At 51.4% G+C, this 22016-nt stretch overlaps 6 protein-coding genes across 6 annotated transcripts; 2 read left to right on the top strand and 4 right to left on the bottom strand.

Annotated features, from left to right (window-relative positions):
* Positions 1-1914: 1914 nt before the first annotated feature.
* Positions 1915-3465, bottom strand: NEUTE1DRAFT_119279 (uncharacterized protein; the record flags this gene model as incomplete). Its single annotated transcript, XM_009858951.1, has 3 exons — positions 1915-2359; positions 2437-3219; positions 3284-3465. 2 exons carry the CDS (start codon positions 3187-3189, stop codon positions 2147-2149), a joined length of 966 nt encoding a protein of 321 aa, XP_009857253.1.
* Positions 3466-9057: 5592 nt separating this feature from the next.
* On the bottom strand, positions 9058-12464 carry NEUTE1DRAFT_93191 (uncharacterized protein; the record flags this gene model as incomplete). The annotated part of the gene is made up of 3 exons (XM_009858950.1): positions 9058-10022; positions 10073-12084; positions 12199-12464. The coding sequence occupies 3 exons, from the start codon at positions 12320-12322 to the stop codon at positions 9465-9467; spliced, it is 2694 nt and encodes an 897-aa protein (XP_009857252.1).
* Positions 12465-13777: 1313 nt separating this feature from the next.
* Positions 13778-14854, top strand: NEUTE1DRAFT_119277 (uncharacterized protein; the record flags this gene model as incomplete). The annotated part of the gene is made up of 3 exons (XM_009858949.1): positions 13778-13827; positions 13897-14144; positions 14226-14854. 2 exons carry the CDS (start codon positions 14030-14032, stop codon positions 14726-14728), a joined length of 618 nt encoding a protein of 205 aa, XP_009857251.1.
* A 491-nt stretch (positions 14855-15345) lies between these two features.
* Positions 15346-16676, bottom strand: NEUTE1DRAFT_74482 (amino acid transporter; the record flags this gene model as incomplete). The annotated part of the gene is made up of 2 exons (XM_009858948.1): positions 15346-16308; positions 16371-16676. 2 exons carry the CDS (start codon positions 16518-16520, stop codon positions 15367-15369), a joined length of 1092 nt encoding a protein of 363 aa, XP_009857250.1.
* Positions 16677-17948: 1272 nt separating this feature from the next.
* NEUTE1DRAFT_133987 (uncharacterized protein) lies at positions 17949-20335 on the bottom strand (the record flags this gene model as incomplete). The annotated part of the gene is made up of 1 exon (XM_009858947.1): positions 17949-20335. One exon carries the CDS (start codon positions 20333-20335, stop codon positions 18149-18151), a length of 2187 nt encoding a protein of 728 aa, XP_009857249.1.
* Positions 20336-20762: 427 nt separating this feature from the next.
* Positions 20763-21569, top strand: NEUTE1DRAFT_93180 (uncharacterized protein; the record flags this gene model as incomplete). Its single annotated transcript, XM_009858946.1, has 3 exons — positions 20763-21233; positions 21313-21373; positions 21435-21569. 3 exons carry the CDS (start codon positions 20839-20841, stop codon positions 21468-21470), a joined length of 492 nt encoding a protein of 163 aa, XP_009857248.1.
* Between the last annotated feature and the right edge of the window lie 447 nt (positions 21570-22016).

Raw genomic sequence — 22016 nt, 5'->3', positions numbered from 1 at the left:
ATTGCTTGGGCTTTTTTTTTTTTTTTTTTTTTTTGGGGGGGGGGGGGGGGGGGGGCGCTTGGGTATCGCATGGATCTTCACAAGGTACATGAAGATACAGTACAACAGTGGAAGGGGTTATTCTGTGAAGATACGCAGGTTCATGAGCGGGAGGAACTCCCAATGCTATAACTGTCTTTGGCTTCTTCAGCTGATAAGTCCGCGCGGCTGGACCAGCCACCGTCAAACATCGTTCATGTTTGACTAAAGTCAAAAAAGCTGTTGGGCCATCATAGCAAGTACCGCCATGCTTCATGGACCCTTTTTTTTTTTTTTTTTTTTTTTTTTTTTTTTTTTCTCGAACAGTACTAAAGTGGTTCCTGGGAACTCGATGTTTGCTCATCACGAACCAAATAGCTGACGGGCCAAGTTGACTACATTTGTCTGGTGCCATCCATTTCTTGGGATGAAAGACCAATGCTATCCTGCCAAAAAGTGTCTAGAATCCTCAAATTGATAATAACTAAGCTGATCTGCCTTTTACCTATAGTGTCTCCGACTTTACAAGACATATTCACAATCCAAGAGCTTAGTTACCAGATACACCTGCTTGTCAATCTAATCCCAATACTAGTTGATCAAAACTACCAAGAGTCATCCGTCGAAAGCAGATATTCTCTATATTTTATCCCCATTGATCAATCCTGTATTCCACACGGTCAGTCATTACGGTGAGGAAGTAGGTAAAGATGGAAGTGAAACCCAAACTGAACCGATCGGCAAGGACCGAAACTGAATTGGTTGGTCCAGAGCACAGACACGCCGCCAGATGTTCGTTATCTCCGAGTAGTAGGTAGTAAGCACGACTGCCGGGTGAAACGCCCGTCTTGGCAAACTTGAATTGATTTACAGACAACTACACAACTACAACTAACCACGTCCTTGACTCGGTCTCCTTCCGTGCTTCACCGTCACTCTTCTTTCCTTTTAATTCTTTTTATACCCAAGTTCCCCAGCTACGAATACATATATCATATATCACTCCACTCCCTTCACTCCATCCACCCACCTTCTGAAGTACCCATCCTCCAACTCTTCGGTTTTCCCCCATTATCAACCAAACCCTTGACAACGAACCAAAACAATTTCAACACCAACACCACCCCAAAAATGGGCAGCCTCACCCACCACCTCCTCCCAACCCCAGACCAACCCCCCTCACCCCCAGACCATCCAGACCAACATGTACCTCCCTCCTACTGGCACCTCAACGCCCCCCCCTCCCATCCATCGCGCACCTCCCCCATCTGCCCTCCCTTTCTCCTCCTTAAGGGCAACAACAACAACAACAACCCCGGTCTCTCACCCAAAGACTTCACCACAATCATCACCCCCAACCATTTATTTGAACGCGACACCTGGCCTCAAGTCCGTCGTCGCGTGCAGCAAAACAAGCTGGCCGAGTTCCAAAGAACACCAGCGGACATGTGGCGCTACCTGGAATTTTGCTGGAAGATTGGTCAAAAATATCCACAAGGCGGGGGAATCAAAGAGTTTATTTTGAAGGAGCGGTTGAAGTGGTTGCCTGGGGAGGTGGTGCCGAGGGGAATGAGGTTTAGAGACTGTGAGGAGGAAAATGGGGACGTCAAGATTCTATGGAACGATTGGCCTTATGGGGTTGATGAAAAGATTGTTCACTTGGTGGTGTGGACTAAATTCGAGCTGGAGGATGATCCGCAGACGGGGGACTTGACGGATGAAGCGAGGGCGGAGATTGATGAGTTTGTGAAGAGGAAGTTTCAAGTTGGGGGGAGGATGTCGGGGGAACATGTGCGTATTTATCTTTCCTTCTTTTCCTTGACGAGGGGTTAAATGGAAATGCTAACAATGAATCAAAACGCAACAGATCATCTGGTTCAAGAACTGGGCACATATCAAGTCGGTCAAAGCCGTCGAACACTTCCACGTCATGCTATTTGATCCTGACCCCGAGTTTGTGAGGGAGATCACAAAGGGCGATGTCCCTCTTGGTATCATACATACAGACGAACTAACAACGAACGAAAACCGCCCGGGCACCTTTTCAACAACCGAAGAAACCAGCTAAAAATCCGAGGACTTTGAAATCACACACACTCGACTGCTGTCTTGGGAAAGTTGCCAAGACCTAGCTCGTGGCTGGCCTTCCTGGCGCCGGAAACCCGTAACCAGCACGCACCTCGACAATAGGGCAGTCGGCAAGAGGCACAGCTGTGGGCTTTTCCATCCGGATGTGTACCTGCCACTTTGTGTGGTCTTTCCTATGATCCGGCTCAAGGATCTTTTCAGCCAAATGGGCACCAAGTGCTTCGAGAGTTTCATAGGAGGATTCTTCAAGAGCCTATTTGATTTCGTTAGCGCTATCCCAAAAAAAGAACAAACGAACGTCTTGCTTATACAAGGGCGAGGAATACCGACCTTGACAACCACACCCTCCAGCTCCGAGTAATAATCATCCATACGGAAGTACCTCTCCACGTTGACACTCGTCACAACAAACTGCTTGGCCCGTCTCTCATGGGGGTTCACCCCCACCAACGTCGGCACCTTGAGGTTATGAATCTTCAAGGATGCACTAATCAGGTTTTCCCTCATCTTCTCGCCCGGCCCGTTCTTGAAGAACTGACTGCACGTCATGCTCACTCCATCGCCCAACAACGACGCCTTGGGCAGCGTCACCGTAAGCGACAAGAACCTGATGCTCGAAATATCCAGGAACGGCTTCTCCTCCTCCTTCACCGAGCCAAAGTGGGCCCACCCCGTCAAACCAACCCACAAATCATGAATGACGTACGCCAGCGAAAAGTTGTTGTTGTTGTTTTCTTGCACACTGTGGTCACCGTTACCGTTACCACTCTGCTTCTGCTCCTGCTCCTGCTCCTGCTCTCTCGGCACCGTGAACCGCTTCATCCGCTGAAGGATCGCCTTGCTCAGGTTGCCGTAGTGCACTGTGTCGGCGCCGAGCTGATCGTTGGCGGCGGCGGTCCCAAAGGGCTGCTTGAAGTGGACTTCGGCGGAGATGAGACATGGTTGTGGGGCGACGGTGCATTTGCGGCCCCAGGCGTCGGAGGCGGCGTACAGATTGGTGGAAAGGTTGCGGACCGAGACGGCGGCGCAGGGTTCGCCGGCGAGAGAGCGGACTTGGAAGTCGGAGACGAAGGTGTCGGCCATTTTTGTTTTCTCTGTGGCCAGGGTATTGAACTGGATATCACGTTAGCGGTGGTTTTATCGTTTGAGTGAAATAAGAAGAAAAAAAAGAACTTACATGGGGGATTTTGAATTGTGATGATGATTTAGTGAGAGAGATGTGAAGTCTGCACTGGAAATGTCGTGATGTGATTCCCGTTGAAAAGTGATGGCTCCACTATGAGTGTTTGTGTTCCCGTTTGCGCTAGCGATTGGATTTCGACGCTTTCATTATGGATTTAATTGTCGAAGGAGAGTTTCAAAGCCACAAAATTTGACTCGAAAGAGGGTATCGTCAATTTAAATACTTCATCACCTGAATCCTTTCTGGATCTGGCGAAAGGCAGGCATGGAATGGAAAGAGCTCCTGAGAAATGACCTGACAAAACGGTTATCATCGCATCGCATGCCGCTCGCAGAGGGAGGGACTCGGACCACTGTCACCTTCCTTACGTCACGGTCACGGTCACAGTCATGTTGGACCCTAACCCTTGTGAAACCAAGCTTGCCTGCTGCCGTCCGCACTCAACATCAGACTGCAAATGAAGCCAAGCCATCAATCAATGCCAAAGGCAACAAATGGTTCCCCCGCTCCAGTCATATGTCTCGGCTCACAAGCTGAGAACGAGACGTCTTCTTGTGAAACGTTCTTCACTACGAGATTGAGAACCAAGAAGACTGGACCGAGCGACTAATTCTCACGGACATTTGCGGTTGTTCGTCCCTTTTAACTGCGTTTCAAGTCCTCTTCGTTGTTGTGTGGTATGATTGATTATGGTATTTGAGTCCTCCCATCTCCCCTTAACGAGCTATTCCGTTCGATGGGGTGATCAATTTCTCTTTGAGGATGGCTCGTTGGAGGGAAGTTGGAGGACTCAACATCGTGGTTGCTCTTTCCTGCGGGCCTGGAATTGAGTGATGTTGGCGAGGAGCGCTTTCCCTAACATGACAGACTCGGAAACCAGACAGAGTGAGGCATCTCTGGAATGTTAGTATGAGGGGGATGGGCCGCACTCGGTTTTCTGTTTGGGCTTCCGCTTTCTTTCTGCTACATCATCATCGCCAACATCATCGCCATCGCCAACAGCATCGCCATCGCAACATTCTAGGAATACAAGAGGCATCCCGATTGACTATCATTTCATCCGAATATTTCCAACCACCTGGAAAGTAAATGTTGTCCTCTTGCTCGAGATTGGTATGGTAAGCTAATGAAGCCGTCTTCGCCAGAAGACAAGCAGCTCCTCGACATACAAACGAACCCTTAGGCAGAACCAACCGGCATCAGTAACAACAGACAAATCCGAACATGTGCATGTACAACTAGGAGTTTTACCAATGTGGTTGTCCGGTCCATAAACACCCACCACATCAAAAGCTCGTGCTCTGCCCGCTGAGCTGTGCCGGCCCCTATCGAGACCAGCTCGTCTTTTCTCCCCAGGATTGCGGAACTCCCCATTGCGTAAACGTACAACACTACTGGAGATGGCTCATCAACACGCGCCGAAAAGGACCGCAGCACTGGCACATGTTCTGTCATGACTATCGCGCTTGGAGAGTTGCATACGAGAGACATATAGAGCACGGTGCGCCACCACATCCATACCACAACGGTATTCCATTTTGGCATCGCGCCTATCCTTACTAGAATGAAGCCGGGCCGGGTGCCGCCGTCGCCGTTGATTACAAGGCCGGTATTCGGTCAGGTCCTATCTTGGGCACCCTATTACAGCTGGTTCCTCTACCGCCGATGCGGTCGACGATCCCATGGTGGCAGGACAGGACAAAAGAACAACGCGAACAGGTGCTGCGAGAGCAACAGATTTTGTTCCCGTATTGTACACGAGAAGAAATCTGGAGTCTTCTGCAAGGTCGGCCCCTTCCGATCGATGCGCTGTCTTTGGATCCGGGGCTGGAAAAAGAACTCGCTGATCGGTTTCCCTATCCTTTGTGTCTCCCTCTTGACGCAGATGAATGAAGAACACAAGTCAAATTGACGGGAGATGATCAGAGGAGAGATTTAATCAACCACACCTAGCGGCGAGCATCCTGGAGTAGAGTATCAATTATAATGGCTTTATATCACGGCTACCCCATCCTTGAGTCTTTTGAATCTTTTATCTGTGACGCGGTTGACCCCTCGCCCGTTCTTTCCCATGTATACGTCGTCATGGATATCAGATGGATAGCAATCAGGCTGCTCCTCCTCAAAGATCGCCGGTTGCCTTGAAGAGAAGGCACCGACTTGATGCTTCAGCTCGTACCGGTGGAAGCTACAGTTGAGGGAGAATGGATCATCTTCAACATGACTCCAAAAAAGCAACAATTCCGTGTTCCATGGGCTTCTTACTTCTGCATCATCATCATCACTCCATGAATTCTCAACCATAACACTGAACAAACGCGAGTGTACATCCCCGTTGTCTACGCCTTATATCCCTACGCTTATTCTCTTTTGAACAAGATAGTGAGTCTATTCCCTCTCTCCATAAACAACGGAAACTGACAGCAACAGAAAACTTGTTAAACCATTAGAAGCTTCGTACGCGCAATCTTGGGCAAACAACGACCTATTAAAGGCCACAAGACCAAACCGAAGCCCGGAATGTGTCTGCGGGTGCTAGTTCTTTATCAATGTGGATGTAACGCGACCCGAACCATACCAGAATACCCTGATCAAACCTACGAAATATGGTCTTGCCATGGGTACATACCTTCCTGCTACCTGTTTCAAGGGAGCCGCCGCTTGTCTTGCGTTTACATCCTCGCTAACGACTGTGGCCGACCGACCTGCAAAGCCGTGAGAAACTATTGGGGCTGGCGAGTCCATCATGGGCTCTCTCATGAGGCCACCTGGTGGTTATTCGCCCAATTTTATGACCGTTGGTATGCCGCCGGTGCCAACGACCAAGCCTTACCCGTAGCTGTTAACCATCCACACGAACTTGCCCCTCATCGATGGGACTACAGATACCCCCGTTACGACCAGCCGGGGTTCCTCTGCGTCACAAATAGGCACTACAGCACTCGGATGAAGAATACAGCAGACGCGCCGCAGCCGCCGTGGCCTGTTTTCGATGTGCCCAACCCGGACCCGGACCTCAGCATTGACTACGAAAATTATCCAACGCTGAACAAGCGAGTACTCGAGGAGGAAGATCCGCGGCCACTGGGACTCGGACGGGAAGAGGACTTGCAGCCGCCGGCACCCTTGGAGGACGGAGTCCGCGTAGGTCCTCGCCGCCTAACGATAGGGCAAATGCACATGCTCCACTTTTACCATTTGGAGTGTAGGTTTGAGATGAGTGGAAGCAGCGAGTAGTAGTCTTGGTGTGTATGCGCGGAACGAGTGGTAGCTGTCGATAATGGTGTCGGCTATGGGTTGTATTTATGAAGAAGTTGAAATAGGGTGTGCTACCGGGAATTGGGCGAACAACGATTCCCATCTACTTGGGTTGCGCGGCTTGGACGGAGAAAGGGGGTGGGTAAGCAGGGACGGGAGATAAACTGCCTTTATACTTGTAAGTATCAATACGTAAAGGGATGGATAATCGATACAACAGCGTGTCAGTTACCTTCCATTCTCTGTTATACTCCAAATACGTTGCCAACGTCAATGCAGACTAACTTACAGACATTGTTGACTGGTCTTTCCGTCAAGCTTTCCTTCCTTCTTTGCTGTCCCGACTCCCCTGAATTCGCGACCTTTCTTCAGTACCGCATGGCCCTTGACTAACCCCAAACCTCGTATCACCATGTCATATTCCCCGAATCTTATACCGATAGACTACGTAGCAACCACTCATTCCCCTCAACCCAACCTCTCCCCTTATTATCATCTCTGCCGCTTATCCTTCCCTCCCCCTCTTCCTTTATCCTCCTTATCTCTCTCCCTCTTCTTCTCAGTCTTTCCGTGTTTCGAGGCATCTTTGCTTCTGCTGCTACTGCTCTTACCCCTGGGCGCTTCATCAGCAGACAAAGGAGCTGTAAGTAGGCATGCCGCACCTGAAGCATCTGCATCTTCGGTGTATCCATCATGTCCATTATAATCACCAGGAGCTGTGAGGTAGACGGTGGACTTTGGAGCTGGGAGAGGGAGATAGTATCCCGAGGACGAACTGGGATGCGTGGACTGGTATGGATGATACCTCGTCTCAAGCTGATATATTAATTCATGATATTCAAGGAAGGAGCCTACTACTTCATTTGGTCTCACCAGTGATCTAATCTACCCGTTCGTAGGTGTAAATAAAGGAATAAGCAACCTTGGACCAACGCACTGGCGGTAAGGAGATGATGAGTGATCAAGAAGGAACATCACACTTATTTGTGTGCTGTTAATTCCTGTTGACTTAAGTAGCTCATCCAAGACAAAATAAATGAGACCAACCAGCAGGTTAGGTAGGTAAACCAGTCTACCTACTACCGCTCGTCAAAATTAAAATGAAGGCCGTTTGCAAGACTATAATAGGGATTATACCAATTCGAAAAGATATTGGCGTAAGTTCCATTTGGAATATTTTTATTTAGAAATTGCCTAGAACTCAAGGACCAGAGGTGTTACAAAGACGCTTGGATGCGTGGTAGGAAGGAGTATACCCAAGGCATACTATACTTAATATTACAGGTCTCAATTATTTTGTTGTCCAGGACGAGAGTAGGTATGTCGGTAGGACCCTCGATCGGTTTTGAATCACTCACTTTGAACCTATCGGCCGGGAAGCATAGTTCTTTAACCCCCCTAGAAACAGCTGGGGATGATGGATGAATGGGCATTATATGAAAGTATAGGATGAAGCACCCAAGTAATTAATTCCTGTTAGCTTCGTACATGAGTTGCAGATGTACTACCATCCAAGGAGTATTTATCTCTAGATCCTTAAGAAGGTATTGTCCTGATGGCAACCTAGGTATCAAAGCAACAACATGACGCAGAAGAAATCTCGTACCCCTGACGAAAGTTAAGAATGACGGTCGAGTGTTAGTCCAAGAGCAATGGAAACTCAAGCCCAATACATTTGCGTGATAGAAAGTGTGGCCGAGTTCCAACATCACTATCATGACTTATTCATTTGGCCAATGCTCTCTCCCTACAATGGTGATTACAGAACTTGGGCATCAATCATCATGGGCTTTGCAGTCCACAGACCGGATGTTGTTCGAATTGCTTTTGGGCGGGAATTGCTATTAGTCGGAATCAAATACTTATTGACAAGTATATAGTGTATCTAAGAAAGACCTAACCTTGAATTGGAAGGAGTGAGAAAATCGTATTTACGTGCATGTGGTCTTAAGAAAAACCACATCTCAGTGGACAGCAATAATATTATATCATAAAGGGAAGAAGAAAGTTGTCGGGAGTAACACACACACGCACTCACTCTCTCGGGTGGACCGATTATCTGTCCAGTGTAAATATCATCTTCAACCAGGAAATGTGTTCATCATATACGTTTCACAATGTCAAGAGATCATGCGCGTATGATTTTTTTTGAGGTTCTGAACATCTTATTATAATCCATTCATAGGTAAGAAAACTCGATGAGATGGACAACCAGTTCACGGTATTATATATGGAGGATAACAGTGACACTACGAGAAATATCGACAAAACTGTTGCCACGAAACACTCTAATCCATCAGCAGGCACACAAGTATAATAGAGCAACAACTGAATCTCGGAGGGTTGGTTCAAGTATACATCACTTCTTCGCCGGTCAAGTTCCGTCGTCACTTGAACAACCCATCTGAAGGGGACACAGACACCTTTGGATCGGATCAACGACACTCTTGTCTCTATCAGATACCAAAGTACCGTGGAAAGTTAGTCACAGTCGAGCAACGTCAACGATGCGCGGAAAAACCGAGATTATAAAATCCGCTCCTCGAATAGTCTGTCTGCCAGAATGTAACTAAGTTACTGCTACTTACGTAACCCCAGAGCTGTAAAAGGGGCACCATGAAAACCTCGAACCTCGAAACATACAACACAAGTGACACCCATCCTTTCCATCCTTTCACGATCGACTCATCATCGACTGAACACATACATATGCGCTCCTCAAACCTGACTAGACGTAACCACACTCCCATTCATTTTCCGCTTCATCCCGTTCAGAAGAAAAAAGACCTTGTCCCTAGGAAACAAAAAGAAACTAGCAAATAATTATCAGGGTTGTCACAATCCTTCCCTTCATGAATCTCCACCAGAGATATAAGCCGGACTGGACGACAACCAAATTAGAGAGAGACCATTACCTCTAATAGTTGAGCTCTCCACCGTTTCCTCCAGCCGTGGCATCTAAATCCTCGTAGCTCTTGATCGTCCTTCCCTGGACCGCCTCACGCGGACCCATAGCCGCGTTTCCGGCGGCGCCATCACCCCAGCGGTTAGTAGGACCTCCTACGCCACGACCACGACCGGCCATTCCGCCATCCATGCCTCCTGGGTACCGAGGGTTAGGCCGACGGTCGTAGGGACCAGTACGACTCTGGAATCTACCTCCAGCACCGCCCATATGACCGCCACGGCGGATGGGGCCACCTGCGCCAGTGCGATCGTCACCACCAGCGGCATGCCAGTTGGACGCCGCCCCGGCCATGGCACCAGCGTTCATCATGTTGGGAAACATGGATGGGATGGGGAAGCCCGGGAAGTTCAGCATGCTGTTCATGGCGTAATTTTGCAAGTTGAAGCCACGCGGGGTTCCAGTCGGTTGCTGGCCGTTAGAAGGCGGGAAGTGGCCATTGGAGTTGGCATCGGTCCTGGACGGCGCAATGTGTGCAGGGTCGATGACATAAGCATTGACCAAGGCGATCTTGTTGAAAGTCAGTACTCAGTCCATCCAGTTGAAAGAAGAAAACTTACCTCTTCCTTGAGCTTATCTAGCCACTCGTTGTGTCGCTTCTCAACGTGCTTCTTCCAGAAATGCTCCTCCTTGAAGAGCTTGGTGCACTCGGGCACCTTGCACCTCCACTTGTTCTCGTCTTCCTGCTTGACGTACTTGGCAAGCTCATCGTTAATGGCATCCTCAACCGGCTTACCGCCCAACTTTCTAATGTCAACCGTATCGGGCTCAAGGATCTGCATGATCTTGTCCTCAAAGGTTTTGACCCAGTTGTACGCCCGCTGCAGCTGTTGCTCGGTCTTGGAAGACGTGCGGAACTTGCGTTCACCCTCAGGCGCCTCACCCTCCTCGACGTCCTCGGCATCCTTACGCTTCTTGGAAGGGAAAGGCTCGCCGAGCGCGCTCGCACGAGCGACGGCCTTGGCCGACGACGAGAGCGTGCTACGGGGTCTGCGGAGATGGCCGCCAGGGCACTTTCTCGTCAACTCATGGATGGAGTCACTCTCAAAGACGCAAAAGAAGCAAAAGTTGAAGACACGGCGAAGATACTCAATCATGAGGTCCAGCTGCTTCTTCTTGACGAGCAAGTCTTCATCATCGACTTCGTCATCGACCGTCCCCTCATCTTCATTGTCATCGTCATCATCTTCATGTTCTTGGCCCTCTTCATCCATGGCTTCATCCATGCCAATCGACTTTTCCTTCTTGATCTTCTCTTTCTTGATGCCAGGAGCGGAGACCGCAGGCTGCAGGCGACCGGCGGCCCTCAGGTCCTCTACGCGCTCATCGATCTTGAGCGTGGCATTAAAGTCGGAGCCGAAGTCCTCTTCGAACTTGTTGACAAGGCGTCTGACAAGCTCGAGGTCCTTCTCGATGCGTTCAGGTGCAGAGAAAAGATCCCAGAGGGCCTTCTTCCTGGGGTTCATGGGTGGATTGTGTACTCCTACGTGGCAGGTGAAATCACCGCGCTGTTCATCTTTGACAGTCTTGCCGTTGATGGCCTCCAGGGCCTTCTCAGCGGTGCTGGGGACGTGAGGCTTGGCTGAGCCCTCATCATCATCGTCTTTCATTTCATCCTGAGCGATGGGAGCCTCGGGTGCAGGGTGCAACATGATCCAACCGATACGGTGGTATCGCTTACTAGGATTTGGATCACTCAACGAGAGCCACTTGAATCCACCCTCTTCCTCGCCAAGATGCTCCTTGCAGAAGGCCTCAAGGTTCTGACGACTGACCGACGGGGCAATAGTCTTGATCAGGAGCGTTGGCTGGAACAGATTCTCGTCCCTGATGTCGGCACTATTGGCTGGGACCAAGTCACCGACGCCGAGAACCTCGTTCGCAGCAGTTGCCTCACCTTCTTCCTTTTCCACAACACCGCCAGCACCATTGCTCTCGCTCTTGGGGATGCCCTCGAGAGAAAAGTCGTCAAAGGTGCCGGTCTCGAGATCTTGCTCCCACTGCGTGTAGGCGCCACGGCGGAACTCGTTCAGCTGCTTTCTGAAGCCGTCTCTGATTTCTGGGACATAGCGTTCCCTGAACCACTGCTCGTCCTTGTGTTGCTTGACAAAAGTTTGTGCCATCTTGGCCTGAAGCTCTTCCTTGTAGGCATCGTAGGCGGCCTGAATCTTGGCCTTCTCCTTCTCACGCTCCTCCGGACCGCGGACCCGCTCGGGCTCACGGCGGCGGCCAGTGCGCAACCTCTCCTTTTCCTCCTTGATTTTCTCGTTTGCCCTCCACCACTCGCCGTAATATGAAAAGCCGACTTGGTAGGGGAGTTTGATCGGATCGGGGATAGGGTTGGTCAGAGGTTGGATTGGGGCCACGTCCTGGCCAGGAACATAGCGGTCAATATTGGCCGGAGGGGATCGCATGCGTCTCGACTGGTCATCGCGATCGCGAGGGTCGCGGAGGTCGCGGGGGTCACGGGGATCGCGGGGATCGCGGGTCGGGTAATCGTCGCGCGTGCGGGCTCTGGGTTCGTAACGATCAAGCGCCGCCGGGGATCTCGAACGACGTCTGGTGCGGTCGGCTGATGCAGGAGTGAGTACGGTGTGGAGGAATGAACGCATGATCATGGGGCTGAGCGATGGGGAAGGACGGTCTACTGTGGTGCAACACGAAAAGAATGAGATGATGGACGTACCAGGAGATCTGCCACGATAAAAGGTGTCCCTCTCGTCTTTGATTCTGTCATCACCTCTGCCCCAGCCCCGATCACCAGGTGACCGAGCCGAACCCTCTCGGTAAGAATGGTAGGACGAGTCCATCGTTGATGGGAATCTGCTATGTGAAGGTGGGTTGGAATGGACTGTTTCCGTCTCTAACCGTATCGATGAAAGGATGGAGGAACGGGATGGGAGGTGGTCGGAACCGGATTAAGGAACCGCGTCGTATAAGTGTCGATTTTGGACGTTGGATGTTTTCTGAAGGACAGCAAGCGTGGTGTGCTGCTTGTCAAGTAACGGTAGCGGAAGCCGGACAGCTGATTGCGCGTAGAGGTTGGCTTCTGTTTGGCGACATGATTGCGGTTAGAAGGCTAACTCTAGGGTGAGGAAGATCTAAGCTGGGAGTAAAAGATGGAGAGAAGCGGAAGTGATTGTGGAAGAAGAATAAGAAGACAAAGAATATCGATGAGGTAGATGTGATGTTTCTGGGGTTTGCTGCTTGGTATGCTGGAGTGGTGGTGGTGGTGGTGGTGATGATGATGATGATGATGGTGAAGGTGGGAGGAGGAGACGGTCAATGAACAACAGCAGAGAGAGCTCGCTCAGCGCCAACACACTCTCGTCGCTGTACAAGAAGAAGAAGAAGGGGGGAATCGAGTAAAACCAAGGCAACAATAACAATGGCTGGAAGGATATCTGAACAAGTGAAGGCTTGAGGATAATAAAAAAAAAGGGAATAACGAACAATTACATGGAACGAAGTGTTGATGGCCCGTTGCTGGTCGCCGTCGCGCAATGAGGGAGGTTGTCTGGGTACAGGTTGGATTTCCCGTGGCGTCGCGCGTGGAGATTCCCAAGGTAGGTAGTGTAGGGATGGGGTGATGGAATGGTGTACCTGGCACTCCTGGCACTCCTGGCTTGCTGTGCGAGTCGGGAGAGGGAGGAGCTGCAAGTCCACTGTTAGCTCAGCAGCCGTCCACACCTTCTTTGATCCACTTGCCGCTGTAGCCAACTGAACCGCTCCTGGCCAGCCGAGTCACGTGTAGTCTCCACTTTCCATCCATTGTCCAACGGGGGAGGCAGTCCATCAGAGGAAACAAACGACTGCTGACACTGTTCCTGTTTCACCAAATCATCAGCAAGATTGGCCTCGTAACCACATGGCTACCTCTATTCTATAACACAGAACACTTGAAGCTCTATACTATGTATGCGTTTCAGTTTTCTTGTTCCTTTGAACCTCGGCCCGTTCAAAGTGCCAAAACGCGGAGACCGGACTTTTCTAAGCGATGTCCACAAGAGGGGCAGTGACAGCTCGCGATCCAAGGGACCAGTCATCTGGCAAGTACATCGAGCATTCAACGAATGATCTGGCAAAGAGTTTGTACCGCCAAGGTTGCAATCTCACTCCAAACAGCAAAGTATGTAAACACAGGGACAGAGTTACAGTGGCAATGATGCCACGGAGATATTTACTTCAACGCCGGTGAACCCCTTTCCGCTCTCAAGCAGCACAGTGTTAGCAATACAGACCCTGAACTTAACTTAGTTTCCAAACCTGGCCATGTCGTCATTACTTATAGTCAGTCATCCGACTTATACATGAGGTGAACACCACCACCACCACCAGGAGCCGAGGCTTCCATTCCAGCACTCTTTCTCATTTCATATATCAGACGCCTATAGAATCTGTCCCCAGATTAATATACGTCCTTTTCTCTGATTTCTCTGGTCAACTTGACGAAACAGCATATCCCGAATACAACAAAACATATCAACACTGGTTACAACAACCACAAAACCGCCAAAATGACGAGCTACATCCCCCAGCTCACCCTCCCCTCTTCCATCTTCACCTCAGCACCAGCCTCCATCCTCCTCCCCGTAGCTCTCGGCACAGCCGTAGGCTTCGGCACAGGCTTTGGTACTTTTACTCTTTCCTCCTTCCTCCTCTTCACATTATCCCCCCCCTTCCACTTCATAACCCAAACTAACACTTGACAAGTCTCCGACCAAAAACGCCAATACCACTCCCTCCGCCAACCCCCGCTCCGCCCACCTTCCTCCGTCTTCGGCCCCGTCTGGACCCTCCTCTACGGCACCATGGGCTACGCCGCCCACCGCGCCTACCACCTCGGCACTTCTTCCCCTTCTTCTCTCCTCCTCCCAACCACCAACCCATCATCAACAGTCCACCACACCGCCACGCTATACACCCTCCAACTCGGCTTGAACTTAATCTGGATGCCCCTCTTTTTCGGTCTGCGTCGTCCCATCCTGGCTACCCTCGACTGCGCCGCTTTGGTGGGGATCAATGCCTACTTGGCCTGGACGTGGGGAACGCAGATTGACGCGGTGGCGGGCTGGTTGATGGTGCCGTATGTGTGCTGGTTGGGGTTTGCTACGTACTTGAGTGCGGGGAGTGGGTATTTGAATGAGTGGGATTTTAGCGAGGAGAGGATTAGGAAGGGGGAGGAGGAGCAGAAGAGAAAGAAGAAGGGGTTGTAAAAGGGTGGGTGGATGGAGGGTAGAGCAAGCAAGTAGGCAAGCGAGTTAGCTCTTGGGATTGGTTACCTAGACTAGTTGAAGGAGAACGACAAGAAAGCTGTTGGTTTGGGTTTCACTGGGGAAACGAAAAAAAAAAAAACACAACATGAGTTGAGCCCAAGGTAGCAATTGCAAGGTAATTCAATATGAACTGCTCCAAATCAGTTGTTGTTGTATGTGCAAGCAACTTAGTCTACCCAAAGCCATCCTCCTTCTATCGATGCACCTGAACTGAACGTTCTTGTGATACCTGGCTGGGTATGTCCCGTCCCTCTTTAGCCACAATCCTTCCTTTTTGTTTCCTCTTCCTACGTAGTATCTTTGGTATCATCAATCCTCCTTGAAAGAAAACGATGTGTATGTAAAAACAGATGCAAACGCTCCAGTTCCAACCAACCCCATCTATAAACTTTGCGCCGCCGACCGTTTCCTCTTCTTTTCTCCCCACAGTTTACCAGCCATCTTCCTTATGCTCTCCAGATCCTTCCCTCTCCTCCCCCCCCAAAAAGCAACCCGACATTGACGGAACCCCTCTTTATCTCATGTCCCTTGTCTACTGGTTTTCCTTCCCCTCTAATGAAAATGTACGAACCCCCTCCTCAAGCCATAGGAAAATACTTCTTCAACCCATCATACACCATAAAGATGAAGGCCGAGCTCGGCGCGCTCCTCAACACCGTGATCCCGCACCCCCTATAAAACCCCTTGATGCCCGCCTGCTTCCACAACGCCCTCGCCTCCTCGCCAAAACTCTTCTTGGGCATCGTCGCCGCTTTTCCTCCATTATCCCCTCCACCACCAATCGGGCTCGTCTGCATCCTGCTCTTGACCGTATCAGCCGGGAAAAACAGAAAATTATAGCTCATGCCCGCCGACGCCCCCGCAATCGCCTGCTGCCACAGCGGCAGAGGCCTCTCCCTACTCGCCAACACCTCCTCCTGGCTTGCGCCGCGCTTCAGCAGGGCTCGCTCGTTCCTTCCCCGGAACCACTTGGACGTAGTCTCCTTGGACCCAAACCAGGCCGCGCAACCGCCCGCTTCGCGAATCAGCGTGCCCAGCTGCCCATGCCAGAACCCACGTAGTCCTTCATGCCGAAAGATCTCCTTGATCACGGGGATCGGCTTCAACTGCCGCTGTCGTGCTCCTGCTCCGCCACCACCAGGTTCGTCAGGGACTTGGATCTTGCATTTGACTAGCTCCACGGGCGTCAGGATGAGGCTGGTGAAGGCGCCGGAAAAGCCGCCGGTGAACCAGAGGGCGGACAGCGAGAGCTCCGAGTCGCGCGGGGCGAAGCCGGATGAGTACAAAAGACTGCGGCCGATGCGCTCAAAGAAGAAGAGGGACGAGTTCTCGAGGGCGGCGCCGACGAGCGGGGCCGAGATGCCCCGGTACAGACCGAGGAAGCCGTCGGCGCGGATGGATTGGCGGAAGCAGTCGAGGGGACCCGTGTACCGCAGGGGAAGGTGGTCGGGTTGGGATTGCAAGCGGACTTTGACTGTGTCGAAGGGGTATTCGATGTATTTGCCTACGATACCGGCGGCCTATGCATAGGTGAGTAAGTGACAGGTTTGAAAGGTTGTGAATGGTGAGTGAGTGCACGTACAGATCCGTAGACGATATCCTCCAGAGCCTCCATCACTGCTGTCCGTGACTCAACCTTGGTCGGTAGAGATGTGGTTGTTGTGAGGTGAGAGGCAGAAGCAGCACCCGCTTCCTTGAAGCCCTGGTGCGTCTGGGCTGGTACGGAGTCCATTTTGATGATGTGGGCTGAGAAGCCTGTGATTAGGGAGAGAGAAAGAAAAAAGGTTGAGGTTGAAGAGAGAGAGGTGTGATGAAACCTGACCAATCCCCTCGTTGCAAACGACGTGGGAAGCTAGCCGGTTATCAAGATGCTATGCAGTTTGCGCCCAAGGAGGCGTTTTGTGAATTTGCGATCTGTCGACTCCCGTGAGATGGCACGGAGGTTGTTAAACGGTGTGTGATGCGCGATGCGCCTGTGTGACTGATGAAGAGATGCCGAGATGTCTTCACTTCTTCTTGACTCGTGATCTATATGAGGAGTCAGAATGGTTTGGAGTCGACAGCCGTTGTTGTTCCAGGAAAGAAGCCCGGCTAGAGGAAAATAAGAAGAAACGAAAAGAAGTCTATGTTTGCTCAAATTGAAGCAAGGGGAGGAAAAAAAAAAAAAGAAAAGGTGTTGCAGGTGAAGGTTTATGGAACAAAAAGTGGTAGTGAGAAGGCCGGGTTTGGATGAGGGTCCGTACTCTTGTGAATCCTCGGGGTCGCCGTTCTCAGACTTGGGGACTACGCTACACTATTTCAGGGATCACCACCGATGATAAGGAATACGTAAAGCCAACCTTATTTGGGTCCACGGGTAGGGTAAAGATTCCGGAACAACGCAAGACCAAGAGCGGAGCGGAGCCGGGTCGTTGGTGTGAGCAAAGTGCCTCAAGTGGTTAAATGACATGTGCTCTTCTCGACTTCTGAAATCATGCTTCATCCATTATTTTTGGAGTATGCGCCTTGTGAATGACAAATTTTCCCACCACCACCAACACAAAGAAATAAAAAAGCATCAAGGGTACAAAAACCCTCAGTTATACTAAGTAGACCGAGGCAGTGTATGTATTACCCACAATACCCTTGTAACCAGATTTGAACAGAAAGGAAACATTGGCCGGTGTTCAACTCGATGAAGAGACAGAGAGGAGAGAAGTCATCACTCACCAACTTTGGGGCGGAAAGGTGACGGACGGGGTCGATGGAAATCGATCATCGGGAATTTCCGTGAGTTACAGCAGGCAACTCTCAGCCAGCCCGCAGCGGCATTCAGCGAACGACAGGACAGGACAGGGCCCCCGTCCCACAGTGAAACGTCGAGAAGAAGTGGATTTTGTGGACAAAAATTTGGTCAAAGAAATCCGAGAAACGGAAACTTGGCGCGGTTTCGAAGTCCAGGAGCAGTCGCGTTGCAGGGCCCAAGACCCGCCGAGTCTTTACCAGTTTCGCCCATTTCAAGCGGGACTCAAGCGCCAGAACGGGGGACCTGCTGGAGGGGCTAGACATGTGACCCACACCGAGGATGCTTGGCGACATTATCTGATGATCTGATAATTTTCAGAAAACCATCTCCACTGCAACCTCAACCAACTCCTCTCCAGGCTTCTCCCTTGGTTCTCACCGTCTCTTCATGTGCAAATACACACGCGGCCGAATCCGCAATCGTTACGTGGAGAAAGATGGTCAAGTATCACATTAAATCCCTCAAACCATCCACCTTACCCATCCCATGCTGTTGACGTCTTCTCTCAACAAGTCGAGTAATGATATGCATATAACGTTATAAGAACATTCAACTGCATAGTGTAATATACTACACTAGTTCCATGACCCGCCCTTCCCACTATACCCATTGCTCTCCTCCAACTTCTTCTGTCCCTTCTGCGGCTTATTCTGAGCAGCCTCGTGTCTCCTGAGCTCATCCGGCACCTTGGAGATGGACGACTTGGAGATGATCTGCCTCAAGTCATACAACACATCATTATCTTCCGGACCCAAGAAAGTAATAGCCACACCACTCTTGCCCGCACGACCCGTACGACCGATACGATGCGTGTAAGACTCAATGTTGGTAGCCATGTTGAAGTTGACAACCAGCGAGACGTCGGGCACATCGATACCACGACCCGCCAAGTCGGTGGCTACCAGGATGTCTGTCTGCCCGTTCCGCAGCGACGCCAGCGCCGCCTCACGCTGCTCTTGTGTCTTGGAACCGTGCAGAGTAACCGCCGAGTAGCCCATGCCCTTGATGTCGCGCGCAACCATGTCGCAGTTGCGCTTGATGTTGACAAAGACAATAATGGGCGGCTTGAACTGCCCCGAGTTGAGGATCTCCTGCAGACGCTTCTTGCGCTTGTCTTCGCCGGATACGAACTCGACGCGCTGCTCGACCGTGTCGACGGCTTCGCCTGCGTTACCGATGGTGACGATGGCTGGACGACGTAGGTATTTCTTGGCGATGCGCTCCACGATTGGAGGCATGGTAGCTGTGTACATCATCGTCTGTCTGTAGCGATCTTTGCCGTCCACGTACCGGCTCATCAGTTGCGGGTTCTCCGCATCGTCTGTGTCTGGCTTTTCGTTGGTTACCGGCATGGCATCCAAGATCTTGGTAAGCGGCTCTTCGAAACCCTGGTCAATCATACGATCGGCTTCATCCATAATCGTGTAGCAGCACTGAGAGAAGACAAGCAAACGTCTCTCGAGACAGTCCACGAGACGACCAGGTGTGGCGACAATAATCTCGGCACCGTTCCGTAGAGCAAACGCCTGCTCTTCGAGCGAGTGACCACCCACAATACTGACGACTGTAAATCCGAGGGGTGTAGCAAACTTCTTGGCCTCGCTCTCAATCTGTTGCACCAGTTCTCTTGTCGGTGCCAGAATCAGGGCATATGGACCGTCATTCTTGTTGTACTCGGTAAGGGGTGGTAGTTCGGAGATGTAAACCAGTAGAGGCAGCAAGAAAGCTGCAGTTTTACCGGAACCCGTCACGGCCACACCGATCAAGTCGCGTGCTTGAAGGGCAATGGGAATGGCAGCTCTCTGAATAGGCGTCGGCTCGTCGTAACCCACGTTCTTGACAATGTCGAGCAGACGCCTAGGCAGCGTGGACTCTTCCCAACTGCGCATAGGGTTGGGAATGGCACCACCCTTGGTCGCAATGCCAAAGTTTTCCTTGAAGATACGCCAATCGCGCTCCTTCATGTCTTCCAGCTTCTTCTCGGACCAGTGCTTGCCCAGGTTCTTGCGCTGTTCCATCTCCTTGATCCGTCTGTGTTGGTCCAGGTATTGCCTAGCGCGCTCCTCGCCTGTCTCGGGATCGCCACGGCGGATGGCTTCGGCCTTACGCATCACCATCTCTTCCGTCATCTCGTAACCACCAAGTCGGACCAGAGGCTCTTGACGCTCTGCGTAGATGGGGTCGAAGGGTCGGCTAGTGTCGTCATCGGCATCCCAGTCAAAGTTGAACTTGTTCGCTGCCGTCCTCCTCCTCTTCTTCTTGGCCGAGAATGTGGACTGATTCACTACTGGACCCATGTAGCGGGCGCGCAGCTCTGCCTCGTCGTTCCTCTCCATCTTGGCTCGCTTCTCTTCGTCATCGTTGGGTGCGCCACGTTTTGCGCCACGTGGATTTCTGTCTCGGTTATCTCTGTTGTCGCGATTGTCTCTGTAGTCCCGACCGTTGCTCATGCCGTTGGGTCCCCGGTCATCGTCGTACCGCATCGCCTTGGGACCGGTTGGGATGTTTCGTTGAGGGTTGTGGTTGTGATGACTCTGGATGCCGTCCATGCGGTTGCCATTATGATTTGTTCCATTTGGCTGAGACTTGGCTTCTTCCTTGCGCTTGCGTTCCTCTTCTTCCTTTGCCTTTTTCTCGGCTTCTAGCCTCTCTCGTTCCTTTTTGGGGATGAATCTTGGTTTCGCGGCGGCGGCTTCTTCCTCCTTCTTCTTGCGCAGCAGTGCTGCCAGGTCTGGGGGTTCCCGTCTTGATGTTGTGCTCATCGTGGTAGCTCGTGTGATTGAGTTGATGATGGATCGAAGTAAAAGACTGGTCGGAGGCAACAGTGTTGAAAATAAACGTGTTGATTTCCAAGCAGTGCTGGGTTCCGGAATTGGTCGTTGTTATGGCGAACTTGGGTGGTTCTGGGGTGCAGCGGTGCAGCACAGTTCTCGTTCTCGACCCGCCCAAAAGTTATGTCACGGTTCAAGATCGGTGATCCCTGTTGTGCCTGTTCAAGGGTCTCCACATGCCGCGCCTTACGCGGGGGGTTAACAAATCGGGTTAGGGTTCAACGTGCAACTTCCGGCTGTTGTTATCGTTTCGCGCCCTGGAACTTTTTCGCAGTTGGGGTCCCGTCGGCGGCCGGGCGATTGATCGCAAAGTTCCCCGTTCCGGTTCGTTCGAGCAATCCGGACCCTGTCACCTACGACAAAAACAAACAAACAAACCCCCCACCTCGACCGACACAGCACCGCCAGCAGGCCGGTCGATCGACATCTTCACCATGGCGGCCACGGTGAAGCAGCACGTCCAGCTGGCGCTTTCGCTCCCACCGCGGTTGCGCACCTTCTTGGCCCGGTACCCGCCGGCCGCGATCCTGCCCGCCGGCGCCGACCCCGAGACGCACAAGACGCCCTACCAGGAGGAGAGCCCGAACCCGTTCATGCCCACCAAGCACCCAATCACCGGAAAGTGGCACAACCCCAAGTACTCGCTCAGGCGACAGGCCGAGCTCGTCAAGCTGGCCCAGGAACACGGCGTCGAGGAGCTGCTGCCCTTCACCCGCAAGCTCAACGAGGAGAAGCTACGGAAGAGAGTCGAGCTCGGTCTCCGTGTCAAGGGTACCGGTGTTGGAGAGAAGGTCAAGGGTCACAAACACGAAAGGACACTGGTTGCCAAGTACGTTGTCGAACCTCGGCTGCTGCTGCTGCTGGTTGGGAGGAAGTGGTGGTTTGCTGACTGGGCATTTCGCACACAGGATGGAGAAGAGGAGAGAGGCCATGCTGGCTATGCCCGACCTTATCCGGGAATGGAAAAAGGTAAGGATTGCGCCCAAACTCTTGCGGTTTGCACTCTTGTTAACCATGGGCTTCACTACAGGTCGGCAAGAGGAACTGGACCAAGTTCCCCAAATAAGCGATCGGTCGTTGTCGCTTGTCGGGAAGATTACAACGAGAGTCACTGCCATGTCCATAGACTGTATCATCACCAACAATGTACAACAAATTTCAAGCCATTTGGAAGGGGATGCCATCGATGTGGTTTTGTTTTCCGGTTGTTGACTGAACGTCCTCTGGCGTCTTATAAGACGGTGTTCCCCACTGTGGTTGGAGGCCGGGACGAGGTAATGTGTTTAACGGTGCAGTAGTCTAAAATTCCCCCCCGAATTTGTTTCTCTGAACAACTCACTTGACGATATCAGGCACACAACCAAGACCCAAACCACCACGCGAGAACCGACACATTACACTGCCTCTTTTCTGCCCAATTTAGATTTCCTGCTGTATACAGCAAGAATGATAAGGCAGCGAGCGCAAAGAGACACGTGATTGCGGGATACAAAGTTTTCTCTCGAAGGCTTCGACGAAAACCACCAACCTTTCACCACTTACACATCATATACATCTCAACACCAAACCGGGTAGTCTCACAACCACACCGTTTTAGACTCAGGGTCGAATT

The sequence above is a fragment of the Neurospora tetrasperma genome, assembly GCF_000213175.1.
Source record: "Neurospora tetrasperma FGSC 2508 unplaced genomic scaffold NEUTE1scaffold_81, whole genome shotgun sequence".
Lineage (NCBI taxonomy): Eukaryota > Fungi > Ascomycota > Sordariomycetes > Sordariales > Sordariaceae > Neurospora > Neurospora tetrasperma.
This window is presented reverse-complemented; position numbering and strand designations above follow the sequence as displayed.